Below are 17,973 nucleotides of genomic sequence, written 5' to 3' on the forward strand. Positions count from 1 at the left end.
TGCCCCCGTGTCTCTCCACGCAGTAACCTTCTTTCCGCCCACTCTCAAATTTTCCCTTCGCTCCAAGGGTATTTGAGAGGCATCCGGGCCTGGGGATCTTTGGTGTGATGGTGGTGTAATGAATTGCACTCGCATGGTGTTCTTGGGACACTTGGCCTTGATATGTCCCAGTTCATTACACTTAAAGCATCTTCCATCTGATGGGTCACTGGGCCGAGGTGAGTTACTGGAGACTGGTGAGGTTGAAGGGTAGGGTATCTGTGGCTTTACTTGGGTGGTATGTGGGGTCTTTGGCTGTCCTCGGTTGTAGGGTTTATGGTCTGTGTGCCCCCTGGGGTAATCGTTCCCCTTGACAGTAGCTTTCTTGCTTTTTGCCAGTTCCATTCATTTGGCTCCAATCTCCCCCGCCTCAGCGATATTCTTGGGGTTTCCATTTTGTATGTACCGTGTGATGTCTTCAGGAACACCATCCAAGAACTGCTCCATTTGTATGAGGAGGTTCAGTTCTTCCAAGGTTTGAATGTTGTTTCCTGTTAGCCAGGCCTCATAGTTTTTTGCAATGTAGTAGGCGTGTTTGGGAAATGACACCTCTGGTTTCCACTTTTGGGTTCTGAAGCGCCGACGGGCATGATCTGGGGTTATCCCCATCCTGTATCTGGCCTTGGTTTGAAAAAGTTTATAGTCATTCATTTGCTGCTTAGGCATTTCAGCTGCCACCTCTGCTAAAGGTCCACTGAGGTGTGGCCTTAATTCTACCATGTACTGGTCTTCGGGGATGCTGTACCCAAGACAGGCTCTTTCAAAGTTTTCCAAGAAGGCCTCGGTGTCATCACCTGCCTTGTAGGTGGGAAATTTCCTGTGCTGTGGAGCAATATTTGGCGCCGGGTTGTTAGGGTTGGCTGGCACAGGCAGCCCAGCTTTTGCCATCTCCAGTTCATGTTTTCTCTGTTTTTCCTTCTCTTCATTCTCTTTTTGTTGTTTTTCCATTTCTTTTTGTTGTTTTTCCATGTCTCGGCGGTGGGCCGCCTCCTCTTCTTCTTGCTTCCTTCTGTGGGCCAACTCATCTTCTGCTTGTTTTCTTCGGTAGGCCATCTCTTCTTCTTCTAGTTTTCTTTTGTGTGCTGCCTCTTTGGCTGCCTCTTTGGCTGCCTGTTCTCTTTGGTAGGCTGCCTCTTTGATCTGTTCTTCTCTTTCTTTCATCTCCATCTCTTTTTGTTTTATTTCCAGTTGTCGCCTGTGTTCAGCTTCTTTGATTTGTTCTTCGGCGTCAATTTTTGCCTTAGAAGTCATGGTTCCTGTTTTCCTGTGTTGGGGTGCCCTCCGGTGTTTATCTTCTGAACTGCAGGTTCTCTGTTGCCTCCTGAAGTCTGCCTAGCAACAGTGCCTTTAGCTAATTTTCCTTTTCTCTCTCTAGCTAATGTTCAATGAAGGGAAACCAGAAAAACCACTTTATTTGCATGCCTATAAGTGCTGGTACTTGCCTCCTAATGGGAGGGCTATTGCATGACAAAAGACCCTTAACATGCAAGCCACAAACTGCGAGAGAGAGCAGAAAAAAAAATTCTCTCTGGTTCCCTTTTAAAACCAACTGCTTCTCTCTGCTAAAAAGCCCTTAGCAGAGAAAAGAAAAATATAATATTTCTACTGGCTTCTGGATTCTGTCTATCTCCCACCAGCTGCCACTCATGTAATAACCTTAGTCCCAGATTTGGACCTTAGCGTCCAAGATATGGGGGTTAGCATGAAAACCTCCAAGCTTAGTTACCAGCTTGGACCTGGTACTTGCTGCCACCACCCAAAAAATTAGAGTGTTTTGGGGCACTCTGGTCCCTCTGAAAAACCTTCCCTGGGGACCCCAAGACCCAAATCCCTTGAGTCTCACAACAAAGGGAAATAATCCTTTTTCCCTTCCCCCCTCCAGGTGCTCCTGGAGAGATACACAGACACAAGCTCTGTGAACCCAAACAGAGTGAATCTCCCTCTCTGTTCCCAATCCTGGAAACAAAAAGTACTTTCCTATTCCCCCCAGAGGGAATGCAAAAATCAGGCTAGCAATCCAACACACAGATCTCCCCGATTCCTTCCTCCCACCAATTCCCTGGTGAGTACAGACTTAATTTCCCTGAAGTAAAGAAAAACTCCAACAGGTCTTAAAAGAAAGCTTTATATAAAAAGAAAGAAAAATAAGTACAAATGTTCTCTCTGTATTAAGATGATACAACACAGGGTCAATTGCTTAAAAGAATATTGAATAAACAGCCTTATTCAAAAAGAATACAAATCAAAGCACTCCAGCACTTATATTCATGCAAATACCAAAGAAAAGAAACCATATAACTTACTATCTGATCTCTTTGTCCTTACACTTGGAAACAGAAGACTAGAAAAAAGAAACTACTTCTCCAAAGCTCAGAGAAAGCAGGCAGGCAGAAAACAAAGACTCAGACACTCAATTCCCTCCACCCAAAGTTGGAAAAATCCGGTTTTCTGATTGGTCCTCTGGTCAGGTGCTTCAGGTGAAAGAGACATTAACCCTTAGCTATCTGTTTATGACAACATGCCACGAGCAACCTGCCCGTAGATATCAAAGTTCCTACGGCTTGAGCAAAGCTGCAGCTGCACAACCTCCTCTCCCCACAGACCTAGCAGATCCAACAGCTCTGGTGTACTCCATGAGGGAATGCGTCTGTTGTGGAAAGCCAGCAGGATCAGCTGGGAAGATGTGTGAACAGTCCATGCTGAGCAAATGGAAAGAGGAATTTCAAAAATTCACGGGCCTTTAAATGGGGGAGAGGTGCATGCAGGGCAGCAGAGTTCAAGCTGCTGACCACAGAGGTCATGATGGGTATTGTGGGACACCTTCTGAAGGCCAGTTAGGGTGACAGAAACAAGCACAGTGTCTACACTATTGCTGTGTCGCTCAAACTACATTGCAAAAAGATCTGTGCCTCTCATCAAGGTGGTTTTATTTTGTCGTCATAGCGAGGAGTTACATGGTCAGATGAGCACTTCAGTGCATGTACACCACCACTGTTTTGTCGACAAAAGTCAGCTTTCATCGACAAAACTGTGTAGCGTAGACAAGGCCTGAGTAGAACCTGGTCAGATGGCAGATTGAGATCAGCTACATGCTCCCTTTGGGCTACAAAGGAACTGCAGGATTTAGGAGTCTCCACAAATTTGGTAGAGCATGGAATGGCAGGGTACAAGTTGTCCCATGGAAGCTTGCAGAGGTAGCGAGAGGATCATTTTTATTTAGGGTCACCATCTAGTTTTCTTTACATTCTTTTAAAAACACAATACAGTACCACGTGTTGTGGGAATGTCTTCTGGTTAAACATGCAGACAGAAGTTGACACTAGAATTAAAATAATTTTGGACTTGAGCAATCAAACATCAGCCAAGAACTACGTTAGAATATTTACCCTTGAATTTGGGCCTCTCTCCAGCATAATGTTCATGGTTTCTGAGAGCAGCCACAAGCGAATGATTTTACAGAGGAAAATAAATCATGGCACTGACTAGAACAATAATGTTCTGACTTCTTTGACCTAGCAGCCAAAGGGTTACTTTCACCACAGGGACCAACTACCTGAGTTTAAAGAAATCTGAGCTCCATTTAGAAACATTTGACTTAAGGAACTCCAAGGCGCAGGGGCCAGTCCAGACCTCCTTCCCCTTCCTGCACCCCCTTAACTCTTTCTCCACCTTATTTTCCCCCTGCTTTCATACTCTCCTTCCTGCCTTGTGTGTGTTTCCTCCCATAAATTGCAAAGCATTAAATCATTTGATTTCACAGTTTAATATTAAGGTTGTTGCATATATATATATATATATATATATATATATTTTAACGGTATGCTGTACATTACAGATGGTAACTTTAATTTTAGAAAAGAAAACAACCCAAAATTATTTGTCTATTGTAATTTTTCTATTGAAAAGTAAAAAATTTAAAAAACCTTAATAAAAACCAGACAGTAATTAAATCAAATGGATCAGTGTACACAGAAGAGCTCTACCAACCCTTCACAATTAAAATCCTCCTCCCTTGATCCATCCAGTCCTTTAAGGAAAGTAGATAAGAGACTTGTACCCTGCACTGTAAGGCAACAGAACAGGGTTCTGTTCATGCTGATCCCAGTTTTGTTTTATAATCTTAAACCCATTCTTTACACACACTCCACTCAGCTGTCTATCTGATGCTGCCAGCTACTCTAGTTGTTGCTGAGCAGTTGTAATCAACATTGTCTGCGTTGGACACTAGGTCACTAAGGAATTTCAGGAGTTCTTCAGCGGCTAGGAAAATCCCAAGGGGACTGGAGCAAGACTTCTTTTGCAGACCTTAGAGAGGCCTGACTGATCACATTTCAAAGTTAGACAATTGGTATTTAGTCATTTCGAAGTGTTCAGCAAAGCTAACTATCAGCCTCCATACAGCTTTAGTATCTGGTCAGTCAGCAGGGGTCTCCCGCAGGTATTTGTTTTGGTAGACAACATAAATGATGAGAGATTCATAGCCAATAAGAAGTTTCACCCTGTTGTCAGAGTCCCTGACATCATAAATATCACATAATGAATAAATAGGACCTGATCCTCAGCTTTACTAGGGACACCTTGTGTAACTCTATTGGTGCAAAGCAGCACAAAGCTAGTGTGCTAAAAAACCACTGTAGCAACTCCTACATCACAGCCTGCTAGTTGGTTGGTGTAGGATGCATGGCCAGAGCTTCCCATTGTCTTGGTGAGTTGTAGCTGCCATAACAGCCCCTGAAGGCTACTGTATTGGCTGTATTTTAGAGCAACCCAAAGGCTGCTTTAATACAGGTGCACTGGGTCTGTCTATGGCAAAGGCCTAGGATCAGGGAAGCACGAAAGTAGCTAATAGGGCCACCAGAGCTACAGGCGGTGTAGAGGCAGAGGGCTCTATGGGGCTCTGATGGGTTTAGAGTGCATATACTTCTTTCTCCCCATGGGGGCAAATCCCCTTCTCAGCAAAATGATGTTGTGAGGGAGTACATATGGAGAACTCCTCCCCAATTTCACCTCTTTGGTTTTACCACACGATAGGCTGATGTGGCCTGATGGTGCATAGCATTTTTATATATGTTCAAAGCACTGTACAGATGTAACTAATTCTCATAACACCTTTGACAGAAAGTATTAGTCTCATTTTACAGAGAAGGAAACTGAGGCAGCAGGAGAAATTGCTTCTCTGAAGTCACGCAGCAAGTCAGTGAGTGGCACAGCCACGATTAGAACACAGGATCTCCTAACATCCAACTGCTATTGGACAGATACTGTGCCAAGGATCAAATCCTACTGTTTTTTCTCCTCAGCAAGGGACAAGTGATTTTGATCAGAAGTTCACAGTCACCACTTGCACAGAACAAGTGATTTCAGAGAATGAAACTGACACAGAAATGGGTATTAAAAAGTATTAAAATACCCAAATGTCATTCTTCCCCTTTCCTTAGAAACAGCAAAGACATTACTACTGGATTAATACTTCCTTCACTCCCGATCAACATTACACAAGTGCACTTAAATCTGACTTAATCAAACAATTGAATCATGGGCAGTAATCCTATCATGTAAAGGAAAAACACATACTAGTGTAAATCCATTTTAATAAATCTGGGAAAATATGCCTAAGAACTGGGACACTGGAAGTGTTTTAAACTTAAATAACTCAAAATGATTTAACTTCTAAAATGTCTCCCTTTCCAACATGAATGCATGATTCTTATCTCTAAGAGAGACCAGGTGGGTGAGGTAATATCTTTTAGCTAATGTCTCTTTCATCAACAGAAAAGCTTTAGAGCTACAGAGAGCAATTCTTTAGGTACATCTTATCTCTTAAGATCTTCACACAGTCTCCCAAGTTCCATCTCTCTATGCATCACTTTGCCAGTTTTTTTCTTTAAGACTTGAACAAAAAAACAAGTTTAGTCAAAAGAAATTGAGAGTGTTTATTTTAATTTTTAAAATGCATCTACCCATTTGGTCAAGATGCATCATTAGAAAATATATGCTTTTTAACAACTGCAAACATGGCAAAAGTAGAGCACCCAGATTTTGAGAGTCTTATTTCCTAAAATAGCAGCATATATTTTGTAGGGTGCTGAATGTATTTCCCTGGTTTTGTAACACTGGTAAGTATTTCTAACATATTTATATTTTTGATATAAAGTTTGTTATTAATAGAATAGCCTTCCTTACAGGATGTTATCCTGTATAGCTTCTGTTGGCTCTCAATAGCAGCCACTAGTAGTACTACCCTATTTATTATTTGTTTCCAGTAGCAGTTACAACATGTGAGGAGCTGTACAAACTTAAAGGAAGACACAGTATCTGCCCAGTAGAGCATACAATACAAAGAGAAGCCAGACAAACAGAAATGAGTAGGGGAAAGTGGCATATAATAAATAAAGGGGTCAAGGTGATGATTCGCCACATCTTGATAATACTGCTGAAAATATACAGGTGTGAAGTAATAACAATAATGCCTTTATGGGAAACTCTTACCACCATCTTTTCTGTGGGTTAGTTTCTCAAAAGAAGGTTTCTCTCTCTTACTTGAGATGAGTAGGACAACTGATTTACCTTCTTCAATTTAATTAAATCGATTTAACTGTCTTTATGCATGTCTTTCATAATTCCAATAGCTCTAGTGTGTCTCACTTGTTCTTTCTTTCTTCCACATTGCTTGCTGTTGCCTGTATTTCGACTCCTGGAAAATCTTCTCCACTTGTTTAGCAAAGCCAGGACTATCTTCTTCCAGTGCATTAATGGCTTGCAGGACACAAGGAGTCTTCTCCCTTGGCAGTGGATTATTCAGTGGCCTCAGTGGTATAACAGAGTTATATTTATGCTGTTTGTTAAGAGCATTCATCAGGGAGGCATAAGACTGGAACTCACACCAAGCCTCACTCAAGAAATGTTCTGTCAAGAGAATAATAGTCCATGCTGACCTATTCACAGCATCATTTAAATTTTGTAAGAAATGTCTACCACTAGGCATTTCAGCAAAGATTATTCCAGGTTTAATACAAAATTTATTTTGTAGCAGATGCTGGAGTCGGCTGGCTTCAGCTGCATCATTCTGAGCATGCAGAATCACAAACTTGTAAAACACATCCTCAGGATCCTCATCACTGCTGTGAATTTCTGAAACTTTTGTAGAGATCCTTTCTATGTCAAGAGACAGGCCACACAATTCATGATTTTGCTTGAAGTCTCTCTGACCTGCACTCACATTGGTACCCTTTTCTGTGTTGTTTGGTAGAGGGGGAGGATTTCTTTTGGAGTTAGTGTTTCCCATTATGATAAATGTACACGTCAGAAGATATGTTCACGTGGTTAACATCTACTCATTTCATTCTAAAAAACAAAAAGTAAAAAGCTGTTGAACCTTATGACAACCTAAAAAAAGCATTCATAGCAATCTAGAAATAACCTGAACCGTCTGAATTGGGCTATTATACATCTTAATGAAAGACAACAAAAATGCTGAAAGGGACCTCGTGGCAAAAGTGGACAATAAATTACATGAGCGAGCAATACGATATTTCAGCAAAGAAAAAGATGATTTTAGGCTACAGTAGGAGCATGTCATGGAACAGGGAGTTAACTGTCCAACTATACTATATACACCTCAGCTAAGATTACATCTTGAATACTGTGTTCACCTTAAAGATGTCAGCAAATTGCAGTAAACTGATAGAAGAGCAAGAGTCCATGCATTATACAGAACATTAGATCTAAATTATGCAACAAGGCTCCCCCCATAAATGCACTGAACTCTGCAGAAAACCAGGAATTATATGTGACAATGATTAGTTGATTATAAAGCCATTTGATAACCTTCAATTTTATTGAAATTCCAAAAATATTCCCACAAAGTTCTCTTTCTGTAGATTCATGCAACGCAAATAGAGATTTAGGGTCTGATTCCCTTCCCAAGGAAGTCAATGAAAAGCTTCCAATAGACTTCAATGGAAGTTGAATTAGACCCCCGTAGCCACGTAATTATATTACACATATGGCCTTGTAGAAGAGCTATAAAAATGTTTAAAGAACTAGAAGAAGTGACTTAGGAGGAAAGATGCAAGTATGCACAGACTGGTGAAACAATAAATGAAGGAGACGACATCATAACACAATTTATAAACATATGATGAGGAGTGTAAAAAACAAGGAGGAAGTGGAATTGTTTAGAATGGGTAAAAATGGTTTGATGCCTGGTGATCAAATGAAATTAAGAACAAAACAATTTAGGCTGGATATCAAAACAAAAAACCTTCTGGTTGTGAAAGCTATTAATTTATGAAATAGTCTCTGCAAGGAAGTGGTGGTGGACTCTTTGCTAGTCTGACTTTAAAACTGAATTAGATAAAGCACTATGAATTGTTTGGGATCAGTCCTGTATTGGCTAGCATTTTACTATTTAATTTAGTAGATCTTCCCCATTTCTAACATCTATGAACTGGCACAATGAAAGCAAAGGGAAACTGGTAACCTTTTTGTACTTCTAAAAAAGATTGAGTTTTCATCATTGATGCATATGAATAAATAATTTAAAAAAACCAGATACTATTATGCAGAACATTTTTAGTTAAAGCGTTGTACAAAGCATTAGCTATTCATTTGGAACATAAGACGTGTGATTCAATTTGTGTGCTCCAATAAAGGGGCATCCATATTACTTTAGTGACACAAGTCATGATGTTCTACGAACGATACAGTGACTGCTGACAGAGCCCTGGCAGAATGGCACTGAAGGGGATCAAGAAATCTGTGCATGTAAAGTGATTATTATCTATTAATAGTATAGCACTAATGAAAATTAAGGGGTATATGGCAATTATTAAATAGTTCTGAAACACATCTCTTTACATGTAGATTAGTGTCTAAAAACCTTGATACCTTTTCTGGGATTTTAATGAAATTAAATTAATCCAAGGTGGACTACTAGTTTGTATATCTATTGATTAAAATGCTTCCCTATTTATTTTGATAAGTGAATGCCTGTACTGACAAAAGCATCATAAAGCACACACATTATTGCAATAATACAACACTACCGTGAATTAAATAGATTAGCTTTATTGTCATCTAATGTTTTGTGACAAAGTTCCTCTACCTTGGTGGGTCCTGTGCTTATTTTGCAGATTTGCTCACCTCAGTGATCTTCCCCACAGTCTGGGTCAACTCCTCCTGTGTCTGATCAGGAGTTGGGAGGTTTGGAGGGAACCGGGGCCCACCCTCTACTCCGGGTTCCTGCCCAGGGCCCTGTGGATGGCAACTGTCTATAGTGCCTCCTGGAACAGCTGCATGACAGCTACAACTCCCTGGGCTACTTCCCCATGGCCTCCTCCAAACACCTTCTTTATCCTCACCATAGGACCTTCCTCCTGGTGTCTGATAACACTTGTACTCCTTAGTCCTCCAGCAGCACACTCTCTCACTCTCAGCTCCTTAGGCCTCTTGCTCCCAGCTCCTCACATGCACTTCCTCTCATCTGGCTCCCCCACTCCCTGACTGAAGTGAGCTCCCTTTTAAACTCAGGTGCCCTGATTAGCCTGCTTTGATTGGCTGCAGGTGTTCTAATCAGCCTGTCTGCCTTAATTGGTTCCTGATTACTTTAGTGCAGCCCCTGCTCTGGTCACTCAGGGAACAGAAAACTACTCATCCAGTGACCAGTATACTTGCCCTCTACCAGACTCCTGTACCCCACTGGCCTGGGTCTGTCACAGTTTGCTTTTTAGAAAATAATATTGTGAAGTGGATCATTTCACCAAGGACCCTATGGCTCCAATCCTATAAACTTTTACCCATGTGAATAGCCCCACTGACGTCAAATTAATGAAAAATACTCAAACTGTCATTTCAAAGGATATTTATTCCTGTTTATTAAAATGCTCCAGAAGTTTTAACCCAGCTTTTGTTGCCTTAACAATTTATTTGTCCTCTACAGCACACATGCAGCCTTGTTAACATTGCTCAGTGCTGAGTAAAGCAATTGTTTTGAAAAGTTGCATGAAAATTGTACAAATTTTGCAAACAAATACAGTATAAGAAAAAAGTTAAACCAGTATTTTGGCCGATCCACCATGAAAGTACCTAAATTAAAAGCAGTTTGATCGTGCATTGCCCATACCTTGCTGTATTATTTTTTTTTAAGTGCTTATACTCGCTTTCTTTTCTTTACAATATTAGAACAGATTTTATTTTAGCTGGAACAGCACCACCTTGTGACACATACTTACAACACAGCATCAGCATATACATCATCCTTTATATGAAATGTATGTCAAGATGTTTTGTAGAATACATGGCCAAAATGATCCATTCCATTTCAATGAGCAGAGGAGTCTGAGCTCCAGCAGATCGTCTCCTAAGACACAGAGGGCCTGATTCTGTTTTCACACTGTTTTTACAGTGGTATAATTCCACTGATCTCAGTAGAGTTTCTCTTGATCTACGTTGGTATTAACAGAATCAGGTCCAGATGATGTGAGGCCACAGCTCTGGGTATTTTCTCCTTCCCTTGGCCAGAAAAAAACTACTCTCCTGGAATTCTGCACGGGCAGTGCTCCACTGAGCTTTGAGAGCAAGAGTGGGAAGAGGTAGGGCTGAGTCTCAGCCAGCAGTATCCCTTGAGGAGAGGATGATTTTGTCCAGATTCTCATAACATGATCAGATTATTACTAGTCACTCTTTGGTGAATACATATTTTTGTTGGCAGAGCCCAATTATGAGCATATCTTCACAGGGAGAATGTATCTATGTAATTTCTTATTCTCCCAAATGATTTTTTTGATCAAATTAAAACTTTTAAAGTAAGCAACAGTGCCAGTTTGGTCCCAATTTCTGTAATTTAACTTTTGCCAGAATAACATTTTATCTTTTTAACCTCAGAATGGAGAAGCATTTAGGAAGGTTTACACAACACTGTCATACTTTTTTCAGTAGCACATATCCATGTCCAAAGGTGGCTATGTATGCATCATTGGGATGGGATGTGTGGTTGGTTTGGTTATTTTTGGGGGGCATGAGGAGGGTTTCAAGGAAAGGAGCATAGAGGGAGGAAGGAAGAAATAATTCCTAAATTACTGGAACCCAAACCTGATGGTGTTCAGATGAAGATGTAAAATACACCATTTTGATAAGGTCTTCCCCCACAATTCATGGTCTTACAAGTAAATACATAAAATCCTACAAACAAAAATACAAGCTAAAGGAACTTGCAGAAAAAACTCCTTTTCATTATTTGATTTTGCACTCTTTATATTTTGTGCATCATTTAAACAGGATAGTGCTAGATGCTTCATAAAAACTTTACCTAAACAATAGATATACTAATGCCAACACCTTGAATTGTGTCTAAAAATAACTAGGAAACCAATACAGTATTCAGAGTAGCAGCATAATGTTCCCCGTGCTACTGCTACCATCAAGAAGGCAAGCAACGATAATCTGCACTAGTTGTAGCTTCTGAATCATTAAGGGGGAGTGCTAGATTGAAATGAGAGTATATCTCATAGACTCATAGGTCAGAAGGGACCAATCTGATCATCTAGTCTGACCTCCTGCACAAGGCAGGCCACAGAACCCCACCCATCCAATTTTATACAACCCCTATCCCAGGATTGAGTTTTTGAAATCCTCAAAAATGGTTTGAAGACCTCAAGCTGCAGAGACACCACCAGCAAGCGACCCGTGCCCCACGCTGCAGGGGAAGGCGAAAAACCTCCAGGGCACCTGCCAATCCGCCCTGGAGGAAAATTCCTTCCCGACCCCAAATATGGCGATCAGCTAAACCCTGAGCATGTGGGCAAGAGTCACCAGCCAGCACCCAAGAAGGAGTTCTCCGCAGCAACTCAGTACCCATCGCATGCAACATCTCCCCGCAGACCATTGAGCAGACCTGTCTGGTGGTAATTCAAGATCAATTGCCCAAATTAACGATCCTATCATAACATCCCCTCCATATACTTATCAAGCTTTGTCTTAAAGCCAGGAAAGTCTTTTGCCCCTACTACTACCCTCGGAAGGCTATTCCAGAACTTCACTCCCCTAATGGTCAGAAACCTTCGTCTAATTTCAAGCCTAAACTTCCTAATATCCAGTTTATACCCATTCGTCCTCGTGGTTACATTAGTACTAAACTTAAATAATTCCTCTCCCTCCCTAACGTTAACCCCCTTGATATATTTATATAGGGCGAGCATATCCCCCCTCAGCCTTCTTTTGGCCAGGCTAAACAAGCCAAGCTCTTTGAGTCTCCTTTCATAAGGCAGTTTTTCCATTCCTCGGATCATCCTCGTAGCCCGTCTCTGAACCTGTTCCAGTTTGAATTCATCCTTCTTGAACATGGGACACCAGAACTGCACACAGTATTCCAGATGGGGTCTCACCAACGCCGTATACAACGGTACTAACACCTCCTTATCCTTGCAGGAAATACCCCGCCTGATGCATCCCAAAATCGCATTTGCTTTTTTAACAGCCGTATCACATTGGCGACTCATAGTCATCCTGCTATCAACCAGTACCCCAAGGTCCTTCTCTTCTTCCGTCGCTTCCAACTGATGCGCCCCCAACGTATATCCAAAATTCTTATTATTAGTTCCTAAATGCATGACCTTGCACTTCTCACTATTGTATTTCATCCTATTTCTATTACTCCAGTTTACAAGGTGGTTCAGATCTTCTTGAATAGCATCCCTGTCCTTCTCCGTGTTAGCAATACCCCCCAGCTTCGTGTCATCCGCGAACTTTATTAGCACATTCCCGCTCTTTGTGCCAAGGTCAGTAATAAAAAGGTTAAATAAGATCGGTCCCAAAACCGATCCTTGAGGGACTCCACTGGTGACCTCCTTCCAGTCCGACAGTTCACCTTTCAATACGACCCTCTGGAGTCTCCCCTTTAACCAGTTCCTTATCCACCTTACAACTTTCATATTCACTCCCAGCTTTTCCAATTTAACTAACAGCTCCCCGTGCGGAACCGTGTCGAACGCCTTACTGAAATCTAGGTAAATTATATCTACCGCATTTCCTTTATCTAAGTAATCCGTCACCTTCTCAAAGAAGGAGATCAGATTGGTTTGGCACGATCTACCTTTAGTAAATCCGTGTTGCAATTCGTCACAATTACCATTGACCTCTATGTCCTTAACTACTTTCTCTCTTAAAATTTTTTCCAAGACCTTACATACTACAGACGTATGATACTTACATATCATCATTCTCTGTCACAAAGGCAAGGTTTACATCAGAAATTTTGCAGTCACAAATTCTTTTCCAGATGTAGATAAAAATAAGTCTTTGGAATACCAATGCCCCCACAGAATGCAATAGCAAATGGGGATCCCAAAGCACTCTACTGTGAACTTCTTAGAGCTAATAAACTCATTAATGGAGAAAAACTACTCATTCCATACCATCCAGCAGCCAAACAAACAATCTTATTAGTTCCTACAGAAACCAAATATATACATTGCACAGGAGGCATGACAGAATACAGCCCTGCAGAATCTAGGGAGCAACGTTACTGAGCTTCAATATCCACCAAAGCTGCCTCCCAACTACCAATTTATCTAATGAATCTTTATATGTTGCAGGCTCGGAGGTTATTTCAACCATCTGAAATTGTAAAATCCTTAAAGGGATGTAAATCAACTGTGTTTGCATCTGCCCTTCTGAATGAAAATTAGGTTTAAATATACTGGAGTATTGTTTTATTTCCATTGACAATGGAGTTCTGAATTTTCCACAGCCCAGTTTGCAAGTGGAGTTTAGAAAATGCTGGGTTTGAGCCTGACTCAACAGTGCTGTTGATTGGTCACAAAACTCATAGTAAACGAGGATTTTGAAAATCTCAGGTTCCTAGACTTGCTATGCACTACATGTCTTAACAACAGGCAACATGGAACAACCATCTCAGTGTAAAATGAAATTTGTCTTTGCTATATGAAATCTTTTTAACATGCCTATTGTGATATCTAAGCCCCGAACATAAAGTGTTGCATGCTTATCATTTTCTTTTCAGTAAGTGGTTAGCACAATTCATCCCATTACCACTTTCTAAACACTTTTATTTGTGGTCATTATTTGGAAGCAGAAAAAATCAAGTTATATATTACATAATATATCTAGGCTCAGAAAGATTTGTGCATATCTTCTCTGAATTTCACCAGATAGCAATATTTAATTTTTAATGCTGATTAATAATTTGTTAATTATTTTAATAGATTAAAAGAATCATTCCATTCTCACCACAACTCACACACACTGGGTTGAGTGGCCGGGACAAACTCCCTTTCAGGGTTTCCTTTAGTTTCAATAAAAATGAAATATAGCTAGGCTTGACAGAATATTGTTTTCATAATGTCAATGGATAATATTGTTTATTTTTAAGCATTTTCAAATGTTTATTTAACTTTTCACAGTTTCAGGAAATTACAGGGATCAAATATTTATTAAATGATAGTAGATGTTGAGATTCAAATAGTTAAAGCTTTACAAACTGTTATAACACAAACTGTCAGCAGCATGTCAAATAATACAAAGTAAATCACACCCATTTTTACTTCATACCTGTTTGAATTCACTCACTAATCCATTTGTGACAACCCTAATTTAAAAGTCTAAATCACTGGATTTTTTAATCTAATAAAGCTCTAAAGGAGTATACTCTAAAGGAGTATTTTCCTTCTTTTGCCTATCTGTAAATTTCAGTTATCAATAAAAATGTATTTTCATCAGTTTGAGAGTGTATGGTGAAATCAATGTATACTGACATTTACCAACAAAAATCTAATCCTTCCAAACCTTACTATACTCTGAACTCCCTCCTGAGAAAGCTGTTTCTAGATGTTTTCTCCCCAATAATTCCTCTCACTCCCAAGTCCCTCCTTTCCCAGAGGAGAGGTTTTTAATGTTGTAGACTGGAGAAGGAGACTATGCTCTAGCTTGATTCTACAGAATGGTGCTATCTCTGCTTTCATGTACCTTACATTCCTCAGAGTAAACTTAAAAATCACACTTCGATCTGAAAAATTGTACCTCCTATTGTTACAAGTAACACCAAAAGAGCTATAACTGATAGATTTTTGGGAGAGAAAAAATACTTTAGTTAAATTACAAAAGACTGTCAAATGCTCAAAGTAACCTCTGGGTCCCAATGTTTTCCCTGTATAGTGAATTTCTGTCTTTTGTTTCCAATCTTTCACACATCAAAAAAGGAAAGGAAAAAGTTTAAATACAAATTAATTGTCAACCTTCCAGAACAGGCAAGGGACTCAGGGATGTCTGTACTGCTTGAAACTACTTTTAACTCATTTTTGGAACTGACTACATTTTAAGTTGACAGTGTCCCTTTAAGTTTTAGTTTTTAGTTTTAAACTAATAAAAACTAGTAAGTTCTTATGTTGTGAAAATGGAGATTCAATCATGTTTTTAAACAAAATGTTATATGAATGTCTTAATATTTAATTTTAAGCATAATTTGCAGAACCTAAGCAGACACCTGCACGGCCACACCAGCAAGCTGCCATAAATTTAAATTTGCAATGTTCTTCAGCTTTGACCCCGGGCATTACATCTCTTAGACACAGTGGTACAAGCAGATTTTAACTCTTACTGGTATGGCGACTTATAGGAGGGACACAAAGGGGGCACCAGCTAAAGGTGCGGGGGACGTGACCTCCCCATGTGACTCCTCCCTGCCCCGCCCCAGCCTGGGACGCCTGCACTCTCCCCATCCCACGTTACCTCAGGGAGTGGGATCTGCACCAGCTCCCGCTGGCATTTGGCTGCTCTTCCTGTCAGCCAGGCTCCTGAGCCACTCCCGGATGCTGCCCAGTGCAGCACAACAGCTGCCTGGGAGATTGCAGGGCTCTCCCAGGCAGCATGACTGGAAGAGAAACGGAAACGGCCCCATCCCTTCCTCTCCCTCCCGGGCTGGTGGGGCACTTAAACCTGGGAAGGGTCACATGACCCTTTGTGCCCCTACCACCAGTCACCTTTCCTGTCAAATTTATACCGGTGGATGTGGATATCCGCGGAGAGAAATCTGTGTCTGCTGAACTGCAGGGATCTCCCAAGAACCACATCAGCGAAAGGAACAGAAGGTGGGGCTGGCCAACAGCCCCACACTGGCAGCTCCTCCGATGCAGCTGTACCGCCCCACAGCCCCTCCAAACAGCTACATCTGTCTGGAGTCTATACAGCCCTGTTGGAGGGGACAGGGCTGGGGGCGATACAGCAGCGCCGGAGGGGCTGCCTGCGTGGGGCTGCACGGTGACCCCACGTTCTGCTCCTTTCACCACTGTGATTCCCGGGATGGCCCTGCGGGGCTCAGCAGATACCGAATGCGTCGTTCTGGTATGGCGTGCTGGCAATAGATGTCTTATTTTCCTGACCATACCGGCTTATTTGCAGCACTGCTTATGCCCATTACACCTGGACTCGCATTTGATCTCAGGTGTTAATACATGTTTTAATACTTTTCGAGCTAGATTCCTCCACCAAGCTAGTACAGGGAGGTATATTTTACACCTCTGTTCCCTCCTGGAGCAGTCACCCAGAGTGAGGGCAGGCAGTGCTTTTGCCACCTACTATCCTCAACGATTGAGCTGGAGAACACACCTTTAAATTGCTGTCCCGGGGAGGGCTGTTGAGCGTTGTTTTTCCACCAGCGCACCTCTTAGCCAGCCGGCTACACTCTCTTTTACTCTTCTCCTCGCCACTGCACCCTGCTTCCAGCAGAACAACAGCCCCCACCCAGGATTATACTGGCAGAGATCTCCGGCCGATCTGTGCCAGGATTCCTCCCCCCAGACAGATGTTTCTGGGCAAAGAAACAGAGCAAGTTAGTGAAGCCTCTTGTGCCTTGCCTCCATAGTAGTGAGGGGGCAGCTGGGCTCGGGGGGGGGGGGGAGAGGGGCTCTAGACATTTCGCTGCCCCAAGCAGGGCGTCATGCCGCGGGGGGGGGGCGCTCTGACGCTCGCTGGTCCCGCGGCTCCGGTGGACCTTCCGCAGGCGTGAGGACCAGCGGACCCTCCCAGGCAAGCCGCTGAAGGCCCCCTTCCCGGCCCTCCCGGCGACCCGCATAGCGCCCCCCGCGGCTTGGCGTGCCGGGGCCTGGAGCCGCCCCTGGCTGGGCTGAGACCTGTCTCGGGGGCTGAGGCTCTAGGGGCCGGCTCGCGTCTGAGCGCAGAGAGGCGGGGGGCAAGGGGGGAGCGGCAGGGCAACCGGTGCGGGACGGGCAAGGGGAAGCGGCCGGGGCCGGGAAGGGAGGGAGCCGCGGGGCCGAGCAGGGTCTGACCGGGCGTCGCGTGGGGCTGCAGCTCAGGGGAAGCGGCTAGGCCCAGGCTCCAGGCGGGTCTCCCCCCAAGGAAAGGAAGCGCCACGGGTAGAGTCTGGGCCGCCCTGCCCCGCCGGAGTCACTTACTGGGCTGAGGCCGCTCGTCCTTCCCTGCCGGCGGACACGGTAGCGGGGGTCTGGCGAGGGGCCGGGGCGGGGCTCGGCTACTGCTTTCCCCAGCAGCTCCGGGAAACAACAGCCGCGTGTGACTGGCAGGGCCCCGCCCAGTCACGCCGAGCGCTGCTGGCGGCAGCCGCCCGCCTCAGCGGAGGAGCGGACTCGGGCCCCGCGCCGGGCTGGCTGAGCCGCGAGGGCCGCGTAACCCGGTGCGGGCGCCAGGTGAGCCAGGCCACCGCCTGCGTTCTCTGTGTTTCAAAGGGCGCATTGAAAAGCGGCTAGAACACAAGCGCGCACAAGAACATCCCCTGGTAACGCGAGAGAATAAAAAGTCTCCGCCCCCCCCGTTTGGAAAAGCGACAAACCCGCAGAAGAGCTCAGTGTGGTGGGAGCGTGTCTCTTTCACCCACCCGAGCCGAGCCGAGCCAGTAACAGATCGCGCCTCACCCCCCTTTGCTCATCCTGCTTCAAGGCATAA

At 43.1% G+C, this 17,973-nt stretch overlaps 1 protein-coding gene across 3 annotated transcripts; it reads right to left on the reverse strand.

Moving 5' to 3' along the window:
- Window positions 1-3,230: 3,230 nt before the first annotated feature.
- On the reverse strand, window positions 3,231-17,656 carry TICAM2 (TIR domain containing adaptor molecule 2). 3 transcript variants are annotated; one of them, XM_050945993.1, is made up of 3 exons: window positions 17,466-17,656; window positions 16,630-16,861; window positions 3,231-7,383 (listed from the first exon to the last, which is right to left on the reverse strand). In XM_050945993.1, the coding sequence occupies exon 3, from the start codon at window positions 7,322-7,324 to the stop codon at window positions 6,671-6,673; it is 654 nt and encodes a 217-aa protein (XP_050801950.1). In that variant the 5' UTR covers window positions 7,325-7,383; window positions 16,630-16,861; window positions 17,466-17,656; the 3' UTR covers window positions 3,231-6,670. The 3 variants fall into 3 exon arrangements, with proteins under 3 accessions (XP_050801950.1, XP_050801949.1, XP_050801951.1); XM_050945992.1 differs by having other exon boundaries at window positions 16,660-16,861; window positions 17,466-17,655; XM_050945994.1 differs by lacking the exon at window positions 17,466-17,656 and adding an exon at window positions 17,340-17,435 and having other exon boundaries at window positions 16,660-16,861.
- Between the last annotated feature and the right edge of the window lie 317 nt (window positions 17,657-17,973).

This window comes from Gopherus flavomarginatus, chromosome 3, assembly GCF_025201925.1.
Source record: "Gopherus flavomarginatus isolate rGopFla2 chromosome 3, rGopFla2.mat.asm, whole genome shotgun sequence".
Classification (NCBI taxonomy): Eukaryota; Metazoa; Chordata; order Testudines; family Testudinidae; genus Gopherus; species Gopherus flavomarginatus.

Bases quoted from the DNA above. Each gene is read 5' to 3' on its own strand.
- TICAM2 (XM_050945993.1), bottom strand. From the start codon at position 7,324: ATGGGAAACACTAACTCCAAAAGAAATCCTCCCCCTCTACCAAACAAC.